The sequence below is a fragment of the Crinia signifera genome, chromosome 3, assembly GCF_055691185.1.
Source record: "Crinia signifera chromosome 3, ASM5569118v1, whole genome shotgun sequence".
NCBI classification, from domain to species: domain Eukaryota; kingdom Metazoa; phylum Chordata; class Amphibia; order Anura; family Myobatrachidae; genus Crinia; species Crinia signifera.
This window is the reverse complement of record NC_139219.1, coordinates 148163121-148185565: the sequence shown is the minus strand read 5'-3', so window position 1 is coordinate 148185565 and position 22445 is coordinate 148163121. Positions and strand designations below refer to the sequence as shown.

General features: G+C 42.6%; 1 protein-coding gene across 1 annotated transcript in view; it reads left to right on the top strand.

Moving 5' to 3' along the window:
* ENPP1 (ectonucleotide pyrophosphatase/phosphodiesterase 1) overlaps positions 1-22445 on the top strand; it is a 139062-nt gene that overhangs the window by 100806 nt on the left and 15811 nt on the right. The window contains exons 12-18 of the mRNA XM_083176706.1: positions 5725-5833; positions 7168-7299; positions 10503-10534; positions 12079-12206; positions 14275-14344; positions 18395-18482; positions 19012-19184. Coding sequence (XP_083032832.1) covers positions 5725-5833; positions 7168-7299; positions 10503-10534; positions 12079-12206; positions 14275-14344; positions 18395-18482; positions 19012-19184 — 732 coding nt within the window. The remainder of the gene's footprint in view (positions 1-5724; positions 5834-7167; positions 7300-10502; positions 10535-12078; positions 12207-14274; positions 14345-18394; positions 18483-19011; positions 19185-22445) is intronic.

The following is a 22445-nucleotide window of genomic DNA, read 5'->3' as shown; positions in this document are numbered from 1 at the left end:
CCGGTAGCTGCATACAGCACCAATCATAACGCTGGGTGGGCGAGCTGCGGATGCATTATATTTAGACTTTAAAGAAAAATAGAATTGACAGTGGGTCAGGGGGTAAGTGGTACTGTGTACCTGCAACATATTTCTTACAGGTACTCCGTACCACGCCGTACCCCCTTACTTGCAACACTGCCTTCTCCCCTATACCCAGCCCCCTGACCCTGGGTCACCAGTTTTTTCTTTGGTGCCAAAAAGAGCAGGCGCCATGAACGGCTGTTAGAACAGCCTTGGGTTACAGAGCTGCGGCGGCGGGTGCTATTTTACTGAGTCACCGGCAGCGCAGCTCCATCACCCGGCGGCGGCGATGGCAGCGCCGGTAACTAGGCTGGGGACTTCCATCGCGGGACCATCTCTTTGAAGACTCCCGCCGGCCGCGCTCCGTCCCCGGGCAGGTAAGCAGTGGTTCCCTGCATGCAGGGAGCCGCGTCTAGCGGCAGATCCCCCCCCTGTGTATGGGAGTCAGCCTGGGGGCAGGCAGTGTGGGTCTGGCTGGTCCACCCTTCCACTAGACCACCAGGGACAGTTTATCAGGCTATGTAAAGGGGGTTGGTGCCTGAGGGGGAGTGATAAAAGGCCTGAGGTCCCTCCCACACCCCTGGGGACGTGCTGGGAGCTTGCTCTCTGATCGCCCCAGGTGTCCTAGCTCCTCCTTAAATACCTAATCAGCAGCCATTCTGGCACATCGGCACAGTTCCCACCTTCTGCCCCTATGGAAGATTTATTGGAGACTGCGTGGTCTCAACCGTCTAGAAGATTCCAGCTTTCCAAGCGACTTACTATGTTTTATCCTGTTCCTCCCACAGAGAGGGATAAGTGCGAAAATCCTCCCCCTGTGGATGCTCAAGTAGCGCGACTAGTTCGCACCTCAGTACTGCCGATTCCGGATTCTTCATCTTTGAAGGACCCCTCTGATAGGAAGTTGGAGAATTTTCCCAAGACTGCTCATTCGCAGGTGGGGGCCATAATGCGTCCCACTCTTGCCACAGCATGGGTTGCCAAAGCAGTGTCAGAGTGGGCGGGCAAACTGGAGAAGGGTTTGTCCAACGGCACTAGTCGTAGGTCGCTGCTAGCTCACGTTCAGAACATACAAAAGGCTAGTCTATATTTGGGGGAGGCTGCGCTGGATTCTGGAGTTCTGGCCTCTAAGGCCTCAGCTGCCACTGTTGCAGCTAGGCGTGTTCTGTGGCTAAGATCCTGGCGCGCAGAAAATAATTCTAAGAAAGCATTAGAGGCTCTCCCTTTTCATGGAGATACTCTCTTTGGTCTCGAGTTGGACAAAATTGTGACTACCCTGGCGGCTTCTAAGTGTGCATTCTTGCCCTTTGCAGCACCCCCGCGACAGAAGACCTCGTTTAGGTCCTTTCGGCCCCAGGGCAAAGCCAGAGGTCAGACTACCTCTGAATTTCCCTCGGCCACTAAGGCAACCAAGCCCCGCACCAAGCAGCCCTGGGCTACCAGATGTCCAGTGGCTAAGCAGAATGACAAGCCTGCAGCCTGACGGGGCGAGCCCCCACCCGGGGGATCCCAGGGTAGGGGGCCATATTCTGTCCTTTGCGCCGGGGTGGTGGGACACCACGACGGATGCTTGGGTCAGGGAGGTGGTCTCCAGGGGCTACGACCTGACATTCCGGTTCCCCCATCCTCAACGTTTTTTTTCCTGCACGGGTCTCCCAAAGGATCCAGTGAAACAACAAGTGCTACAGCTTTCTATTCGCTCTCTTTTGGACTCGAACGTCATTGTTCCAGTTCCTCAGGATCAGGGGTCCTACACCGCCCTATTCCTGATCGACAAGCCGGATGGTTCTCACTGTCCTATCCTAAATCTGAAATCGATCAATGTGTTTCTGCGAGTGCGAAATTTAGTATGGAGTCTCTTCGTTCAATCAAGTGGACAGGAGATTTAAGTCATCAACGCAGGGGATAGGAGTTTCATCCAGATGTGTTTGAGTGGCGGAAGTCCCAATGAGGGGTGCCGGACATAGATCTGTTGGCATCCAGACACAATTTCAAAGTTCCCCGGTACGGCTCACGGACAAGGGACCCCGGAGCTTTTCTAGTAGACGCTCTCATGGCGTCTTGGCCATTCCGTATCGTTTATGCATTCCACCCGTTTCAGCTTCTACTTCGCCTTCGGCGGAAGTTCAAAAAGGAGGGAGGAATGTTGATCCTAGTGGCCCCGGATTGGCCCCATCAAGGTTGGTACGCAGATCTAAGGTCAGTGGCGCCTCCTCCGATACTGCCTCTACGTCCAGATCTCATTTCTCAGGGTCCGTTCCCACACCCGGACCTGAGCCGCCTGGCTTTGACGGGCTGGCTGTTGAAATATCCCTCTTGAGGGATAAGGGTTTCTCGCCAGAGATCATCCATACTATGTTGAATGCTAGGAAGCCTTCTTCAGCACAAATTTATTACAGAGTCTGGGAGACTTATTTCTTCTCTTGGTGTTCGTCTAGAGCAGGGCTGGGCAACACCGGCCCTCCAGATGTTGATGAACTACACATCCCAGCATGCCTTGCATCAGTTTCAGCATGGCCACATAGCAAAACTAATGCAAAGCATCCTGGGATGTGTAGTTCATTAACATCTGGAGGGCCGGTGTTGCCTAGCCCTGGTCTAGAGGTTTCCGACCTAGACTCTTTCGAATCTGCATTGAATTTATAAAAACCATTCGATACCCATTCAATTTTCTATTTGATTTTGCTTCTATAAACAAAATTGAATAGAAAAATAGTGCATATCTCACTGTGTGTACCCTCTATAAGACAAGAAAGTCCTTTTAAATGTGAAATATGGGCTGATATTTGCATCCCTGATAGCACTTTGTAACTAGATAAGTGCTCGCTAACGGTGGCATTATTTCCACAAGCCACAGGTGACACGTCTAATTTCTCAGCATTTTAATGCTTTTTAGGAAAGCATTAATAACCCTAATTCTGTAGAAAACCGCATTATGAGTCTTTATACAGTTGCCCGGTTATTGATTTATTTTTTAACTGGTGGGAACCTTGTCTGTAACACAGTAATTGACCATTGCAGCGACAGAACTTGTGGGTATAGTTTGGGCCCCCCATCTCCATCCCAACCCAAGTTCACAATATGCAACACAGCAGTGGATTACAAGGAGAGGCAGAGGGTGGCAGAGTGTGACAGGGAAAAAGAGTGGATGGCAGGAAGAGGGTGACAGTGACAGCAGTGGCATTTTAGGCACTAGGCAAAGCAATACACTGGGGTCCTACACACCCTTTTGAAGAATAAATAAAAAAATATATAACTTACCCACGGCCGGCGCCACTACTAGGCAGGTCTAGGCATTTGCCTAGGGCGCCGGCCACTGGAGGGCTGCAGTTCGCCCCTAACCCCGTACAAAGGGGGTACCTGCTGCGCTGTCTGTGGAGTGGGCAGGGGGGTCCATGCCGGCTTCTGACAGGAGCCTGCAGTGGTGTCCTTGCCGCGCGGGTACCTGCGGCGCTGTGTATCAAGCTGGCGGCGGTGGGGGTTCCTGCAGTGAATAAGATATAACTAGCGCTATCCGCCGGGCTATGCGGCGGCGCGGGACGCGCTGCTGGGTTTGACAACACTGGCCGCACGCTGATTGGCTGAGATTCAGCCAATCAGCGTGCGGCCAGTGTTTTCAAAACAGAAGTGCTTCCCGCGCCGCCGCATATCGCTAGTTATTTCTTATTCACTGCAGGGACCCCCCGCCGCCTCCAGCTTTATACACAGCGCCGCAGGTACCCGCGCGGCAAGGACACCACTGCAGGCTCCTGTCAGACGCCAGCATGGACCCCCCTGCCCGCGCAACAGGTGCAGACGGCGCAACAGGGACCCCCCGGCACCAGGGCGCCCCCACCCAACTCACCTGGGGCACTCCGGTGCCTTGCACCGGGCCTGAACTTACCCCTCCTATGGTTCTGCACCCTCTCTCCACATGCTTCTTCACAGTGACTGTCTGACTGCATTCAAATTTAGTGGACAGTTTGACCCATCCATCAAACAGTCCTAGATTGGATGGGCATGCCAACAGTTGTGTGTTGTGCTACTTTGTATTGCTCTTTTATATGCTATACACACACACCTACTAGGAGACCCACTCAGCAGTAGCAAGCTTATGGAATATGCTATTGTTCTGTAAACATGTAGCTAATTATGCACAGGGAGGCAAATGGAAAGCTATAAATCACATCCATTACATTGCTAAAAATAACAAAATAAACAAAAAAGAAATAAAGTAATAAGACAAAATAGAGTGCAGTTTGTACAATACTGCCGGCAAGTGGGATATTGCAGTGTTTGCCAAATACAATCCTCCTTTATGTGAAATGGTCCATAGTGAACTGATGCATGCAGGAAGTTGTGGGGGTAACCTAGCAGGGTGTGGATCAGTTGGTCACCATCAAGTTGTTAGACATGCGTTTAGGTTGACATGCATTTAGGTTGACATGCGTCTAGGTCGACATGCGTCTAGGTCGACATGCGTCTAGGTCGACATGCGTCTAGGTCGACAGGGTCATAAGGTCGACATGGTCATTAGGTCAACATGGGTAAGGTAGACAGTGAAAAAGTCAACATGTTTTTCTTTAAATTATCATTTTTAATTTTTTTTTACCCTTATGACGACACAGTCAACCTAAACACTTAAACATACCACCGCGCACCCTCGCATGGCGCGCTGCACTTGCCATGCTTCGGGCATGGTGCCTCGCTATGCTCGGCACACTATTCTATTCTCCCACCTTGGCCTAGTGGATGGTAGGGCATGAAATACCGCCTGTCGGCACATGTCATGTCGACATGGCTTGCTGCGCTTGCCATGCTTCGGGCACAGTGCCTCACTGCATTCGGCACACTATTTTATTCTCCCACCACACCCTAGTGAATGGTAGGGCATGAAATACTGCCTGACGGCACATGTCGGCTCAAACAACAGTGAAAAAAAAACCCATGTCGACCTAATGACCCTGTTGACCTAATGACCCATGCCGACCTAATAGCCCCGTCCACCTAACCCATGTCGACCTAATGACCCTGTCCACCTAACCCATGTCAGCCTAAAGTCTTGTCTACTTTACTGCATGTTGATCAAAAGTCACGTCGACATATCTGCATGTCGACCTAGTGGTGTCGACCTAATGCTTGTTGACCTATTTGGTGGTGACCCAATGACCGTATCCCACCTAGTACTACAGTATGACCAAGCATACCTACTGAGGGGGGGGGGGGGCAAGGGAGGCAGAGAGGGGGGGGGGAGGGGCAAGGGAGGTGGAGAGGGGGGGGGGGAGCAAGGGAGGCGGAGAGGGGGGAGCAAGGGAGGCGGAGAGGGGGGGGGCACAGCCATTATTCTGAAGCCATGCTTTGTGTCCTAATTCAGACTTTCAGTAAGGTTGGGAGGTATGTTGTGTAGTGGACACCATTATTATACATGTTGAAGGCCTCAGAGTATCTAACATCGGTCCCAGCAGATTAAACAAGAATGAAAATGACAACATCAATTCAGTATTAATATTAAGACCTTTTCTTTTGATATTACAAGCATTTTGTTCCACATATGGATAGTAGCACCCTATCAGCCTGTCTGCTGTGTATGACTGATGCAAAGATGGCAGAAAAAATATTTTAATTTGGTAGCATATTGTTACTGTAGTATAAAGCAATAGTGATATGCAACTATCTACACAGGTGGTGAAAGCGCTAATGAATGTAGACCGTATTGTTGGAATGCTGATGGACGGACTTAAACAAATGCATCTAGACAAATGTGTTAATCTTCTGCTTCTGTCAGACCATGGTAAGTACCAATAGGGTGGTTGTTGCTATTCTCGTAACTCCATTCTTACTTCCATGTTACCAGAACAGAAGGTTTAAATAATAAAAAAAATATTAAAATGCTATATTCCTGTGAAATAAGATTTTTAAATAGAATACAATTATTATTTTTCTTTAAAATCAAAAGGTGTTTGTTAATCATACAGGTGCAATAGCTCCCCAATGCTATGCTGCTATACTGACACAAGACCAGTAATAAGGAATCCTGTCAGCTAAGCATTTGGTTTCCAAACAGTGGTACATATGAAAGACCGTGTTAGCTAGTCACAGCAGCATCCATGTACTTAACAAGTGCAAAACCGTATATTTCTTTATAATGTTTATATTTAATTTAAAAAGGAAAAAAAAAATCACAATTTTATGTATACACTGTACTATTATATACAGTAATGCGTCTGCCTTGGGGCTCAAGGTAGTGAGGGAGGAAGTTATCACCATGACAGAGCACCGGCTGTTTTTTAATGTAACTATGCAGATCATAAACCTTTTGTACTTCTCTCCTATTCCTTTTATCATATATGTCACTGTGGGCTAGACTTATCAAAACTTGAGATATAGGCGTCTATAGTATGTACTAATCCTTAGAAAGAGAGATAAAGTGGATGGAGAGAAGTACCGTCCATCAGATCCTAACTGCCATGTGTTTGAGAAATGACAGTTAGGAAATGTAATGTATGTCTGTAGAGCTCCTATCTCTTCTAGGTACATCCGTTCATACCATTATAGGAAGTTAAGATGAAGGCTGTTTAGTGCTCAGATTGGCCTGGTTACTGGGAGGCGTGTCCTCTCCTTATTTTATTTATTAACAGTTTCTTATATAGCGCACACATATTCCGCAGCGCTTTACAGAGAATATTTGAACACTCACATCAGTTCCTACCCCAGTGGAGCTTACAATCTAAATTCCCTACCACATGTACACGCACACACAGACATTCTAGGGTTAACTTGTCAGCAGCCAATTAGCCTACCAGTATACTTTTGGATTCCCCTCTCCTTCCCCCAAAACTGTTTGGAAATATGAATGTATGTTGCTCACCAGGGGGCATGCGTGAAGTTCAGACACCAGGGGGAGAGAGGCTGAAGCAGTGAAAGAGATTGCTGTCTCCGGTTTAGATGGTTTAAACAAAAATGTTTGATTCAACGGACCTAAATATTTCATATATAGAAAAAGTAATTTAATATTGTTTCTTTACCTTCTTGCACATGTACAAGAGTAGTCCACTGCCTGCATTATATATTTCTTTAAGACATGTACCTTATGTAATGAGATATAATGTGATGTCCCAATTCCAGGCATGGAGGAATCACGCTGTGAAAATATTGCTTATTTGAATTCATACGTGAACTCTTCTGAAGATTATGTTGTGGTAACGGGACCAGCAGCACGTCTGAGACCAACCCACGTGCCGGATAAGTATTTCTCTTGTAAGTAAGTCTCACGCTACCTGCAAGTATCACCAGTGATTACTGTGTTTGTTCTTTATCAATTATTATTTTCAGTGTTTTGAAATAATTAGCAAACTGATTGCAACTACAATGTGGGACACATTTTTTTCCCGTGTTACCTTTTGCAATGTCATAAAAGCATTGGTATTTTGCTGACTACATGTGTACACATGAACTTTGATCATTTTATCGTTTGTGTTTGATTACACTTTTAAATTCCGTGCAGAGAATTCTTATTAGTTTTATCATTTCAACTAACCGGCTGATAAATACTGTATAATCTCGTCAGTCGGTGCATTCTTTTAAACTACAGTATAGAGGTTTTACGGTGAATAGTTTAAATTCAAAGTCAATTGTATTTTCCAGAGTTTGCATTCCTTATATACTAAGGGGTAAATTTACTAAGAATTTGTATTTTGTTTGTTGTCATTCGTATTTGTATGTTTATGACATCGAATGGCTACGTATGTATTTGTAATTTCCGAATGATTGAAACGTTGATATGCTCAAGCACCATTGACGGAGTCTGATTTATTGCTATGAGTGCCGCACACCAAGATTATTTGGGTTGGGATCATTTGGTCTATTGCATTATGGTAGAAAGTTATTAGGTCGAATCCATTAGGTCGACATGCTAAAAGGTCGACATGATTCTAGGTCGACATGGGAAAAGGTCGACATGATTCTAGGTCGAAAGGTCATTAGTTCGACAGGTCATTAGTTCGACAAGGTCATTAGTTCGACATTGTCTATGTCGACATTCACAAGGTCGACATGGGGTTTTTCACTGTTTTTTTACCTGAATGTCAACACAGTCGACATGGACACAGTTTAAAGTGCACTGCATCCCCTCGCAACGCTCGCTGCGCTCGCTATGCGTCGGGCACGGTGCCTCGCTACGCTCGGCACACTATTTTATTCTCCCACCACGCCCTAGTGGGTGGTAGGGCATGAAATACCGCCTGTCGGCACATGTTGGCTCAAAAAACAGTGAAAAACTCCATGTCGACCTTGTGAAGGTCGACATAGACAATGTCGAACTAATGACCTTGTCGAACTAATGACCTGTCGAACTAATGACCTTTCGAACTAGAATCATGTCGACCTTTTCCCATGTCGACCTAGAGTCATGTCGACCTTTTAGCATGTCGACCTAATGGATTCGACCTAATGACTTTCTACCATAATGCAGTAGACCAAATGACCGCATCCCGATTATTTCCATCTTCCCCTCGACTTGTGAGGATATATATATATATATATATATATATATCCCAGTTTGGGCACACTAGGAGGTGGAGCTGCACCTCTGTAAGATCCCCTGTTAGACGGGACCCAAGGTTTTCAGAAATGAAAAAAAGAGAGGTTCAGAGGGCGCTGTAAATTAGTAGACAGTTTTGTGGATATAATATTTCATAAAAATGCCCTATGGGCATAACAATCGAGTAAAAGATTACAAACGATAAAAACATGAATTCTTTCAGATGACGGATGTGAATGATCAGCACAAAGGTGCACGAGGCCCAATGTGTTTCGTCATTACCATGACTTCATCAGGGGCAATATATACAGCGCATCGGTAACACCTTAGTTGTCACAATGGTGTGACTGATCTCTATCTTCCTTAGCGAATTGAAGTTCTCAAATTGACTGGTGAAAGTCCACTAATGGTGGGTCCTCACTGTATTAGCTTATTAAGCTCAAAAACAATAGATGTTCTCTATTTATGACCAGCGACCAAACTATCCCTTAGTAGGAGCAGTGTGCACTGTGGGGATCCAAACTCCAGGGTATGAGGGTGGTGTGTCTACTAGCCGTGCATCTCAGTGCCTGTCTGGGTAAACTACATCTGGGAGGAATGTGAAGCACCCAGAAAACATGGCATTGGTGACAGAGTTAATGACTCACCACTGGGAGCTGTGGAACCGGGTAGTGACCGCAGTCAGTGCCTGGTGAGCTGCGGCTGAGGTTCACCGCTGAAGCAAGGAAAGGTAATGTACATATGTTGGTGTAAACATTATGAATGTATTAAAGCTGTACTATTCTGGGTTAGTGTGTCTTGTTTTAACATTCTTTTTACACATGAATTAGAAGTCTAAAGAGGCCCATTAATGCCCGACCTGCTGGGACTTGTGGTTCTCCAAGTCCCAGCATGTGGGTGAGGCCTGCTGGGTCTTGTACTTCGACTGTAAAAAAAAGCAAAGTTTATTTTTATAATTTTACATTTATCATTCCGATCCACCGTCCTGGGACACCAGGAATAGCCCTGGACTTCAGCCATGGGCGGGCAGCCTCCCTTTAATGGGGGGGGGGGGGAATCTGACTCCCCCCACGGACCCCTTCCAGAGCTGACCAGTCATGGTGCTCATTGTACACCTGGGGGACTCCCAGTTTCTTTGTCTTCCATATTTTTGAAACCCGGATCAGTTCAATGTTATGCTCAGGACCCCACACCATTTTTAAAAAAGAATTTCACTTTAACATGTATTTTTTAGACAGAACTATGCACAGATCTCACTGATCTGTGCATGGTTCTGTAAAACTCGCCAGGTGAAAAAAATATAGATTTGTAAAAAATGCGACAGTAAAATTTGGAAAATACAAATGCAGAAGAAATACTAATCAATAGTAAATTTGTCAAAACCATTGAAAAGAATAGGCTTTAACAGTATTCTATTGATGGTGTATGCATTCATAATTTTAAGAAATTCGTTAAAATACGAATGACAAAAATACGAATCGTACGTATTCGTATGTTCGTAAATTGAATGGATATGAATACAACTATTCGGACCTATTCGATCTTAGTAAATTTCCCCCTAAGAGTTAGGCAATGCATAGGGAAGCTTTCTATGCAGCTAGTGTAAACACTTGAACTATCTATGCAAACATAAACCACATTTGCAAAATAAAAGCTAAAAGTAACACGGTATAGAAGATATATGTGCTTTATTGTAATATCGTATTATTTATTTTACTTTCTGCCATTGCTTGTACATCATCACTTAGCTATTATAATAGATTATATTTCATTCAAATTAATGAACCACCATATGATATTTTTTCATCCAATGCATATGTTTCTTGCGTAAATGACATATATAATGCCCAGATCTGTTTATGTGACTTTATATGGGCTAAGGCTAAAACATGTATCTAACTATCCAGTCTGGCTTTTTCAGTTGACTATGCAGATATTGCCAAGAACCTTACAGTAAGTACACATTTTGTGTCATATATGTGAATCTGCATGCTGTGTAATTTGTACATCATGACATGATAACTAGAGTTACAAAGCAATCTGCTATAAATGGTTCTCCTGTTAGTAGGGTCTGAGTGGTAGCTGTATATACATATACTGTATGTACATTAACTATTAATACGCACTGAATGAGATTACATTTATTTTTAAGTATAATTGATGATCAGAAAAAAAGCCTGCACTCAAAATAAAATAATGTGCTAAATGCTGTGCAAATAAAAATGCAAGTACATTATATTATTAGGCGGAACTATACTAGGCAAGAATACCATAACAATGAAGATAAGAGGTTATTAGGGAAATAAACCGTTTTTAAATTAAATTAATGTTTACGAAACTAGCAACGATCAATTACAGTAATTAGGGTTACATACATACCCATATTCTATGATGCAATAAAGTTGAATTCAGTATGGGCCTGATTCACACCTGCATGGTGAGCTGCAAGTGTTCGGAGCCCAGCGAGCAGCTAAACGCCGCACCTGTGCACAGCTGCAAATGCATTTGCAACCGTGCACACAGGGGGAAAATCACTCAAATCTAAACCTGTTCACAAATGCTGAGTAAGTCTAGACTCACTCAGCGCTGTGAAGACCATGGGGAGAAGGAGGCCAATGGTGATGTAAGCGGCAATGAACACAGAGAATGCCCAGAAAATGCCGGCGGCATACCCACAAATGGCCGCCTGCTGTCAATCACACAAAGATAATAGGCGCCTGTGATCGCACAGATGGCTCGCTCGTGTGCACTGTGGAATGTGCGTGGGCGGTCCTCCGATGATGGTCAGGGCTGAGAATTGGCAGCTATGTAATCAGGGCTGCATTGGGCCCTATGTCCCAATTCATATTGATCCTTTAGATTGTGCAGTATCTGAATTCTATTTGTTCTTTGTTTTACTTTTCAAATACAATTATTTTGTTAGTGTCATAAAATTTAATTTGGAGACTATTAGCACAGATACATCTTCCTACACCCCAGTGATAAATGTGCTTGGCAGAATTCTGTGAATATGCTTCATTTATGGATTGATTTTGAGAGATGAATGTGTGATCTGTTGCAAAATACTTTATTCTTTCTATTAACAGCTTGAAATTAAGCTCTTCGTATGATACACAATTGCTTATAGCAGTGACATATACAAATGTTGTATCCAATATTTGTATTTTGTGCTTTGATAACATCTGTCTCATAGAATCTAAAACATCATACTGCACACATTAGCTTAGTAGTCTTTCCTCCTGTAAATAGGACATCATTTTATGTATTGAACTCTTAATTCCTCTATAATATACCATTGTTTTCTGTAGTTACCTTGATATGCATGGATATAATTTAGTTTGTAGAATAACTAAACCGAGGATGAACAACACATGGTACATTTATTTTAGTCTTGTCCTGATTAACTTTCAAAACTATTGATTTCTTGCATATGTTTACTTCAAATAAAGGTTTTCTTCCTGTCCCATAGCTTCCATTAATGTGTTCCTTTATCCCAGTGCAGAAAAGCTGATCAACATTTCAAACCATTTCTAAAGCATCACTTGCCCAAACGTTTTCACTTTGCTAAGAATGACAGAATTGAATCTCTTCACTTTTACAGTGATCCTAAATGGCAGGTTGCACAGTAAGTGACTGGATGTATGTTTCATCAACTAAACTAATGGTGACTGCCTCAATGGGAGATATGGTAATGTGTGTTGGAAAAAAATCAATTATTACAAAAACGTGCTAATAGTATTTTGGTACAAATATAAACAACATATGGTGTAAAAATATAAATGTGAAAAATAAAAGTAAAAGGGATATATTTAACTAAAACTTAATGAAAGGTTAGAGCAAATACTAGTATATATCATATATACACAATCCAACCTTCCATGCAAAGGCTGCAATTTGGTCAATTTTGTTTTATGGTTGGTAATTATGGTATAATTTCATAGCCTCGATCTTCAGGGACCGAGTCAATGCATGGTTGACGTACACTGGATCAAACATAGTGGGCATTATAGTTTCAATAATTTGAAATGGAAAATTTCTCCTGATTGTCCCTGCAATTGTGACAAAGTCCTAAAAGTGTGGAACAGTCCACCAATATCAGAAACTTCTGCCAGAATCTGGACAGATGTGTTAAAGTCCAGCTTTATAGTACCTGTTCTTGCAGCTTCCCCTACCTACTGCTGGTGTCTTTTCTACAACCAAACTCAACATAAGATACTCAATGGGATTCACGGAAAATTCCTGGCGGGCCTTACAGCCTGAGGGCCCCACCCCTGCCTCTAATGTCAAGCCCAAGACTGTGCCCTAAGAGAATACATTTGTTACTCTATTAAAGGGTCCGTTACATGGTCACCGTGTGGGAACTGGCACTCTCCCTAAGCATGGGCTCCTACCATTACATTCCTTTGGTGGGCCCTTTATATCACAGTCCAACATTTTATATAATATATTACAAGTGTCAGTTTGCTTCAAAAACATATAGAATAGAATACTTTGTATATCTGAAGATTGTGGGACCCCATGCCCACAGTATTGGATGCATCTTGGTATCATGACCCAGGGGTTAGATTAAACAACAGTCACCTAGTACATTATGGTGCACTATGCAAGCGCAATTTATTTAAAATACTAATCATGCTAGATGTATCTGTTAAATAATTAAACAATTCTCGTCAAAATAATGAAAACTTATATGTTAGATGTAATGCTGTAAAGAAAATACACTGATTTTAATTATTCTATGAAGAACTTGAGCAAACCATACTTCAATATCTTGGTTGCCAGGAAAACAAAATACCGATGTGCAGTGTATCATATTTCAATGGAAAAGTTAGGATAATAAAATGTGATCCAAAATTGTTTTATCAAACTGAGCAGTTACATAAAAATATTGTGCAATTCCTTATGTCACACTGGTTCTAAAGAATTGTACAAAGTTTCAGAGTTGAATGTAAGTTATATGCATAAATTAATGGACCCAGGTCACTTCAGTCTCTTTTCTCACTTGGGGCCAGATGTGTAACCTTGAAAAGTGATAAAATGGTGAGTGATAAACAACCAGCCAATCAGCTCCTACCTGTCATTTTTCAAACCCAGCCTGTCACATGACAGGTAGGAGCTGAATGGCTGGCTGTTTATCACTCTCTATTTTATCACTTTTCAAGCTTTGTACATCTGACCTTTGGTCCAGCCTCACTCCCCCTACCTTTCCATAGTTTGGTCATTCTTCCCACAGTCCAGCAGTAGCAGCTCTGTCCGGACCACACCATCAAAATATCCCCTCCCCCTCTTCCTTTTCAGGTCTCCTTCCCAGTCCTCCCATACTTAACTGGGTCCACCGGTCCTTCTCTTCTATGGCTGCCCTATCTCCTTAATGTGGGAGCTGCAAAGGCCTCTGACTGAAAGTCTTATACATTTATTATTCTGATAAGTTAACTGCACATAAAATGTATATAATCATGTTGCAAAGTAAAAACAATAGGTCAGAACTCCTCCCACCAGTGTCAGTGAGAGTGATGAGTGGTAATAGATGAAGAGGAGAATTTTGTGTTGGGTGGAGAGACAGAAAGTTGGGGAGAAATGTAGAAAAAAGAGGGAGTATGTGATAGAGACAGAGAAAGCGAAAGAGAGATAATAATTGAACACATCCATAAAAATTGTTTTTTTGAATGTTTAATATTTATTTTCAATTGTAGGTCCCAAAGTGATTCCAAATATTGCAATGGTGGTTTTCACGGCTCTGATAACCTTTTCAAAATGATGCAGGTAAACTATGATATCCTGTTTTTCAGTGTTTTAAGACTGGGGGGGGGGGGGGGGGGGGGGGTTATTAGCTGTGTCTGCCTAGTAAAAGCATTGCTCTTTTAAATATTGGGCATAAACACTATCAGAAGCGCTGGGTATCGCCTCCGGGTTTTGCCGCCTGCTGCTTTTTTAATAAGCCCTTTGGTTCAGTTCCCTTAATACTATACAATGGCAGAACATTTACTTAGAGAATTAAAAAGTTATTTTTCATCAGCTACCTGATCCAAGGGTCTTGATCTGCGAAATCGCACACTGGGCGATTAGTGAATGACTGCGCATGCTTGCAGCTTATAGTATGCATGCACGAGGCTAAACCACAGTGAAATCGTGCTACATTTTTATCGCTGGCGGTATGCAGGTTGATTGACACAAAGCCGGTGTTTGGTGATGGACATTTTCTGGGAGTCTCAGGGATAACACAGGCGTGCCCAGGCATTTAAAGGGAAGTCATGTGATATCAGCTCTGGCCCTGATCAGCCTGTTTCTATCGCAGCAACCAAGTAAGTCCTGGGCTATGCACAGACTGATCCCACTAGAAAAATCCTTCAATGATGAGTGACTTGCGTATGGATTTGCTGCTAATTGCCATAATCAGTGTAACTTTTGCAAGCCTTGCACATCAATTGGCAGGCTTGCACATGGCCTGATGTCACTCTGGCTGGGCAGCGACTACTTGATCACATGGATCTGCAAATTAGCAGCTCAGCAACCAGGTCTGAATACCCTCCTTAGTTTGAATATAAAATGGTAGTAATCTTATAATAAAATATTGGGATCGATTCAGTTCACTACGAACCGTATGATTTGCCATCGCAATGATGTGGAAAAGCCAGGAATAGTATATTGTCACCTCTGCAGAATTGCAAACAGAATTTTTTTTTATTTCAAACCTACGGTATTTTCAGCATTCTGTGCAAGCCAGTTGCTGGCTTTTTGAATTGATACCTTTAAATGTATACCACTTGAGGGGCCAATATTGGACATTCCTTGCTACCTAGATCTTCGGGAATAAACCAGCCTCCAGTGGAGAGCTAGTAGGGGACTCGTCCTCAATTACCACATCACATATACACACCTACTGTATTTTATCTAATTTATACTTATTACAAGTACAGTCTGCTGGTATAGAACATTGCTTTCTGCCGCTGCTCAATGTTGCATGTCACCCAATAGATTATAGTAGGTAATTCACAATAAGTGTACCTTCTCATAAATATTGTAATTAATCAATTCATTGAATACTGTTTAATGTATAAAGTGGCACTGTGCATTTGCTTATATACTGTATGTGTCTGTGTGTCTATACAGTACATATATGCATTGTGTTTAGAATATGTTTGAATGTGCCTTATTTTCAATTGCATAAAACGATTAAGTTGTTAAGGAATCTGCATGTGGCGTAAACCCGTCCAACCTGAAATGTAATCCTTTATTCTGCTCAGGTGTCTCTCTTTCCAATAGTCTATTATCTAACTAGGTTGGTGCAAAGTACTGCAAACAGAATACATGATGCAGGTGTGAGTGAAGTCCATGAGAGGATTCTGTGCACTTTCACAATTAGCTTTGTTATAACATATTACTTTACATCTTCTATAAATTGATAGGTGATGCTTCAAGCTCATGCTTCATTATATCACATTTTAGCCCTTGGAGTGCTGCTAAAAGTGCCAGCATGGCTCACAGCGACTGCTCTTTTTATAGGTGCAATATTTATCTAAGCTTCAATGAATTGACTTGGCTGTATTTGTATTTATTTATACTAAAAGAACAGTCGCTGTGAGCCATGCTGGCATTGTTAGTGGATATCTTTAGGATCTCTCACAGCAATGTTGGCACTCAGAGCGTTAATTAACAGAACAGCCCTTTCAAAACAAGATCCACCAAATTCTGAAGGCTCAGACAAATAAAACGTTTTTGGCAGTGTATATCTTCATTCTTGGTACTTGTACAACCAAACGTTTCTGTTCTGCATTGACGTCTCAGTATGATATGCACCAGCTTTGTAACAGACATGCCAATCTACAGCATTTTGCATATATGTGTCATTTTTTATGATTTAGGAATTTAGGATTAAATCTAAAATACGTGCCTGCTGCTTAAACTTGCATAATGTGTGCACTTTAAATAACAAATGGAGCTATGAACACAATCATGTTGACCTCATGTAAATGGTATTTTGCAATGATGATTTGTTAAGGACATACATCTGTTTAAAGTATCAGACATTGTAGTAGGCTGCAGATTAGGAAATAAATGGGAAAGGAAGAAGAGCAGATACCAATATAAGCAGTAACATCTGGAGAGGAGCGAGGAGCAGTGTACTCACTCCAAGGTTAGAAACTGCTAGAAATGGATGTAAAACAGCTGAATTCATTGCAAACTGAATATACAGTTTACGACTATAAAGAGTATATGTGTGTGTGCATTGTGAATGCATTTAGGGAGCTAACAGTTGTTTATGTAATGCTCCCTGTTGTGTTCCACAATATCTGACAACACCGTGGAAAATTATTAACATTCATTTCATTTGGAGTGCCCTGTGAACACAATGATGTTCAGTTTCAAGCGGTGACATTCTATGGGATGAGATAATCTGACTTTGGCGATGTATTTCGCAAAAACGGCCGAAATCGCATTTTTTTCCATTTTCGCATATTTAATGAGGTGCGAAAATGTGAATAAAAGTGTGATTTTGGCCAACAAGTTGGACACACTGGAAATGCGATGACCAGCCCCGGAACCAGGACCAAGGCCCCGGAACCGGACTCTTCTGTCCAGGAGCCCCGGACCCCGGACCCCAGATCCAGGGACCGACCTACGGGCTCAAGGTAGGTAAGTATCAGTGTGTGTGTTATGTGTGTATTAAACTTTTATTTTTCAGGGTGTCAGTGTGTTTTATTTAACTATTTTTTGTACTGTAGAACTACAAGTGCCAGCGGGCCCTTTAATGCCCCGCATGCTGGGACTTGTGGTTCTCCAAGTCCCAGCATGCGGGGTAGGCTTGCTGGGACTCATAGTTCTACAGTAGAAAACAATAGTTTTTATTCTATTTCTTACACTTTGCATCAGCCCGATGCCCACCGCCCAGGGGCATCGGGGACAGCCCCGGAATTTCAGCATGGGCTGGTAAGTCCTGGAGGGGGGGACCCCTTCATTGGGGGGGTCCCCACTTCCCCAGGACCCCTGCTGACCAGCCAGGGGGATAATGCTTTGGCCGCGGGACCTTATATAATAAGTGTCCCCCGGCTGTGGCATTACCCTGCTGGCTGGTTGGGTCTGGTGCTGGTTCTTAAAATACGGGGGACCCCTAGTCATTTTGTCCCCCGTATTTCGGGAACCAGCGCCGGACCTTGAGCCTGGTGCTGGTTTCATTAAATCAAGGGGACCCCTATTTGTCGGGGACCCTGATTTTATGTCACCAGCACCGGCTCAATGAGCCCGGGGCTGGTTATGCTCTGGCGGGGGACCCCATGCTGTTTTTTTTTTATTTTAAATTGCGATTTCCTGCAAATGTGCGATTTTCATACATGAAAATCGCACATTTTCAGGACTAAAGAAATCGCACCAACTCGCACCTATTCGCACTATTTGGCCCGTTTTTCGCATCTTATTAAATATGCAAAAAACGGGCCAATCTTGCGATTTTCAAAAGTGCGATGTGGTGCGATATAAAAACATGCGCATTTATCTCAATCCATAGAATGTCACCCAAAGTGTTTCCTTATTTGGCTTAAACATGTGAACCTTCACTTTATGTTGCAGATATATTTTTTAATGATACAGTTACAGCACCTATAATAGCATCTATTCACTACCCTAAAATACGTAAGTCAGACTTCTTGATCTAAAATGAAAGTAATCACTAAAACAATTGCATAGTTGCATTGAGCTTACACCATTAATGAAGAATGCTGCATATGTGATTCTATTTAAAGCATTGTACTAATAAAACAAAGACGCTATTAAATGTAACAGAGAAATTCTAAATCAAATGGTTCTTTTTAATTTCAGGCTCTTTTCATTGGTTATGGTCCCATGTTCAAGTTTCAGACAGAAGTGGAGCCATTTGAAAATATAGAAATCTATAATTTGATGTGTGGTAAGTGGTTTATTGCCATTTTATTATTTTATGACATTTAGGGTGTGATTCTAATGTAATCACTCCCCCCTGAGTGTTCTCACAGGGGAGCGATGTTTTATGACACTTATGAGCATGTGCAGCTGCATTGTGCGCGCGGCCACGGTGAATTGATTATTCGCCGGCTGCACGCGCACAGCACTGCCGGTGGGGCATTCCCATGAAAATGCTGGGCGTTCCCATATAAATTTGCCAGTGATGCAGGTGCCGGTGGTGGTCAGCTGACGTCAGCGTCTGTCAGCTGCCCGCCCTCTTTCCGTACAGGGAGCCTGCAGATCTAAGACAACATAGAGGTGTCTTAGATCTGTGAGTGTTTGCAAAATAATTTGCTGGTCAGCAACCATCAAGTTATTCTGTCCCCGCATGCATATGCAGCACATAGATTACATGCAAAGCTGCGAATTTTGCAGCTCTGAGTGTCAACCAGAATCGCCCCCTTAGCGTAATGCTTTATTACAGTCTAAAACTAAACTTGCTTTATGTGTTCTAGACTTACTAGGAATTGAGCCTGCAGCCAATAATGGAACCCATGGCAGCCTTAATCATTTGCTAAAGAAACCGGTTTATGAGCCAACACTTTCAGAAGAGCTGTCTGAACCTTTTCAGTGCTCTATAATCCAGGGCATCGATGTTAACAGCTTTGGCTGTTCGTGTAATACATTGGTAAGTTCTTTATGTTAACTGTATAAATCTATCTGTGCATCAATATGAAGGCCCCCTAACTCATTTGTCTTCCAAAGGCCAAAATGTGCCAAGTTCAATTATGTTTAAAGGGAAATTCCACTTTCAGATTAAATCAAGTTTTCTGAAGCAATTTTCATTGACATATGTGAATACCTTTAAGTTTGTAAAATGTAACTTGCAGTGTATACTGCATACAAATATTTGTTCTTGTAGCCACGTAGCATATAGTACATCAGGAATTCTCAACTCTGCTGTTTATAAGTAACTCCTAGAATGTCAATATTTACTTAGAGAACCCATGTGTGTATCTCAATGAGGTGTATTTATCAAAGCGTGGTGAGAGAAAATTGTAGGGAATAAATTACCAACCAATCCGCTTCTTCCTAAAAAAAATTAAACTCAGCCTGTAAAATGGAAGGTAGAAGCTGTTTAGCTAGTACTTTATCTTTCACAGTATTGTTTCTCTCTAAGGGCCTTATTTTAGTTCACTCTTTCTGACAAAATCCTTCTTAGATGGGCAAAACCATGTGCACTGCAGGTGGGGCAGATGTAACTTGTGCAGATATAATTAGATTTGGGTGGGGTTTTACTTCAAAGTGAGATCTATATTGCAGTGTAAAAATAAAGCAGCCAGTATTTTCCCTTCACAGAAACAAAATAACTCACCCAAATCTAATTCTCTCTGCACATTTTACATCTGCCCCCCTGCAGTGCACATGGTTTTGTCCATCTAAGAAGGATTTTGTCAGAAAGAGTGAACCAAAATAAGGCCCTAAGTTATGCTAAATACCTCCATAATCATTGATATTGTGATGCAGCCAGCACCTGGGTGACGCCAAAGTGCCGGCACTACAGACAGCCGGGGGCAAGCAGCACCTCTGGGGATGGTGGATCCTGGGTGGCAATAATCCGCCCCTATCGCATTGTAAATGTGATCCTTAATAAATGGACCCCTAAGGGTGGAATGTGTATTTTTATGCTTACTTGCCCACATGCATATTGCCAGAGTAAGACAAATGGAGTCTTGTCACTAAAGGAGAGGTTGGCTGAATGGACTCCTATAGTTATAAAGATGCCATGATTCAGAAAAAAGAGGAGCATTCCTCTTAAGGCTGAGCTTCAGTCTCTCCCAACAATTTGAAGAGCTGCATATTGGGTATATAGGGTGCCACTCAGCAGGACAACCAAGGACGGTTCCCCTCTGTTATTCAGGGCACCTGGGATTCTTCATCTATCTTTGCAATCCAATAGGTATTGTAGAGTACAGTATGTACAGACTGCCACCTCCTGGCTAAGTGATTAACAGTTGGTAGATTTCCAGTTGGTAGATTTTCCATTCTGTACATATCCTTAAAATTGTAATGTTGTTAGAAGTTTTAGGTGTCTGTGCAAACCTGAAGGAAGGACCCAATTCCATTATTCTTACAATAACTGCTCATTTTATAACCCCTTCGTCTTACACTGTCACTAAAAATAGTAATAACCACTATTGCCACTAATGTAAGCATACTCACTTAAATAATATTTTCAGCTGCATTATTTTAGCTCCTTATAAATATGTTTAACCTGAAGCATTCTCAGAAGTAAGAACTTTTCCAGCTTTTTGTAAAACCCAAAAAAGAAAAAAAATGTATTGAACGTGTTTTTATAACTTGATGCTTAGGGGGGTATTCAATCGCCGGCGAGCATCTCCCGTCGGGCCCTATTCAATGCGGTCTTCCCCGACAGCATTGAGCAGGGTATCTCGGCAGAACGAGTCCGACATCACAATCTGTCAGGCTCGTTCTGCCGGCTGCAGCTCTCCTCTTCCCGGCCGCAACTCGTGGCCACGCCCCCTTCTCGCTCCCCGGCAGGCGGGACATTGAATCCCACCTGCATGTTCTCGGTTGAGCTGACCGAGAACAGGACTGGGTCACGGCGGTCGAGCAAGCTCGACTGCCGTGACACTCACATTGAATACCCCCCTTAGACTGAAGTGTAAAGTTTTAGAGAGCACCTAAAATCAGTAATTAGCGACTTAACCCTTTATCGGTCACATTGCCTTCGTGCATTTGGAAGAAAATATTTTTTTCCTCGTGGCTACAGTACTCGATAAAGGGTTAATGTTAATCTATTTTACACTCCATTCACATTGATCACAAGTAGCTTGGTGATTTTCACTAAACATACACCCCTTCTTTATTGGCTGTCAATGGGTAAAATAAAGAAGAGTGTTTAGGTATGTGTAAACCTATATGACCATCATATTATCTCCCCTGTCCTTTCTTACTTTGCGGTGCAAGTAGCAGTAGTATCAGTATTAATACGTGCATTTCATTCATATATTGGGATGTGGTGGTCAATGGGAATATGAGCTCTGCAGTGATCAGGGTGGAGTGGACACCTTAAATGTGATCCTGGCGGGTGACCAATTTAAATCTATGCCTGACTTTTTTTGTACCAGGATAACCAACAGTAGACAAATGTATTCCATTCTAAGTGGTCATGTTTGAGGAATGTAAATAGCATGAATTGACCAATACAAGGAAAATCGCTTTCTGGAAATTTGAAACAAAAAAGGGTGGATTAATCTGTATTTTATTATTTTAAAAAATTTGGCACAGTTGAGCTACTATTACTATTACGAACTTAGGGGAAAATTTACTAAGCTTTTTTCGTAAAAAATAAGTGTATTCGTATCCAAAAAGACACCAATTTTTTTACAAAATTTTACAAATTTACTATCCCAAAAATACATCAATTCATATTTATGGCACATTCGTATTTACAAATACGAATGTATGCGTCATCGATAGAATACGAATAGGAAACACCATTCAAAAGAATGGTGATTCCTAATTTACTAAGTATGTATTATACGGCCACTAATTACCGGCAATTAGCAGGATATGGCCGCTAATTGCCGGTAAAATACGCCTGGAAAATACACTTAATTTTCCAGGCATATTTGGCAGAAGCCTGCATAGATCAGTTAGATCCGTGCAGGCTGCAGTGTAAAAAAAATAGAAAAAAAAATAATTACATTTAAAAAATTGTGTGGTCCGGAACCAGCCCCAGACTCACAGAGCCGGTCCTGGCTTTAATAAATCAGTGTCAACTAGAGTTCCACTGATTTTTTTAAAACCAGCACCAGGCCCAAGGGCCAGTCCTGGTTCCCAAAATAGGGGGGACAAAATGACTAGGGGTCCCCTGTATTTTAAGACCCAGCACCAGGCCCAACCAGCCAGCAGGGTAATGCCA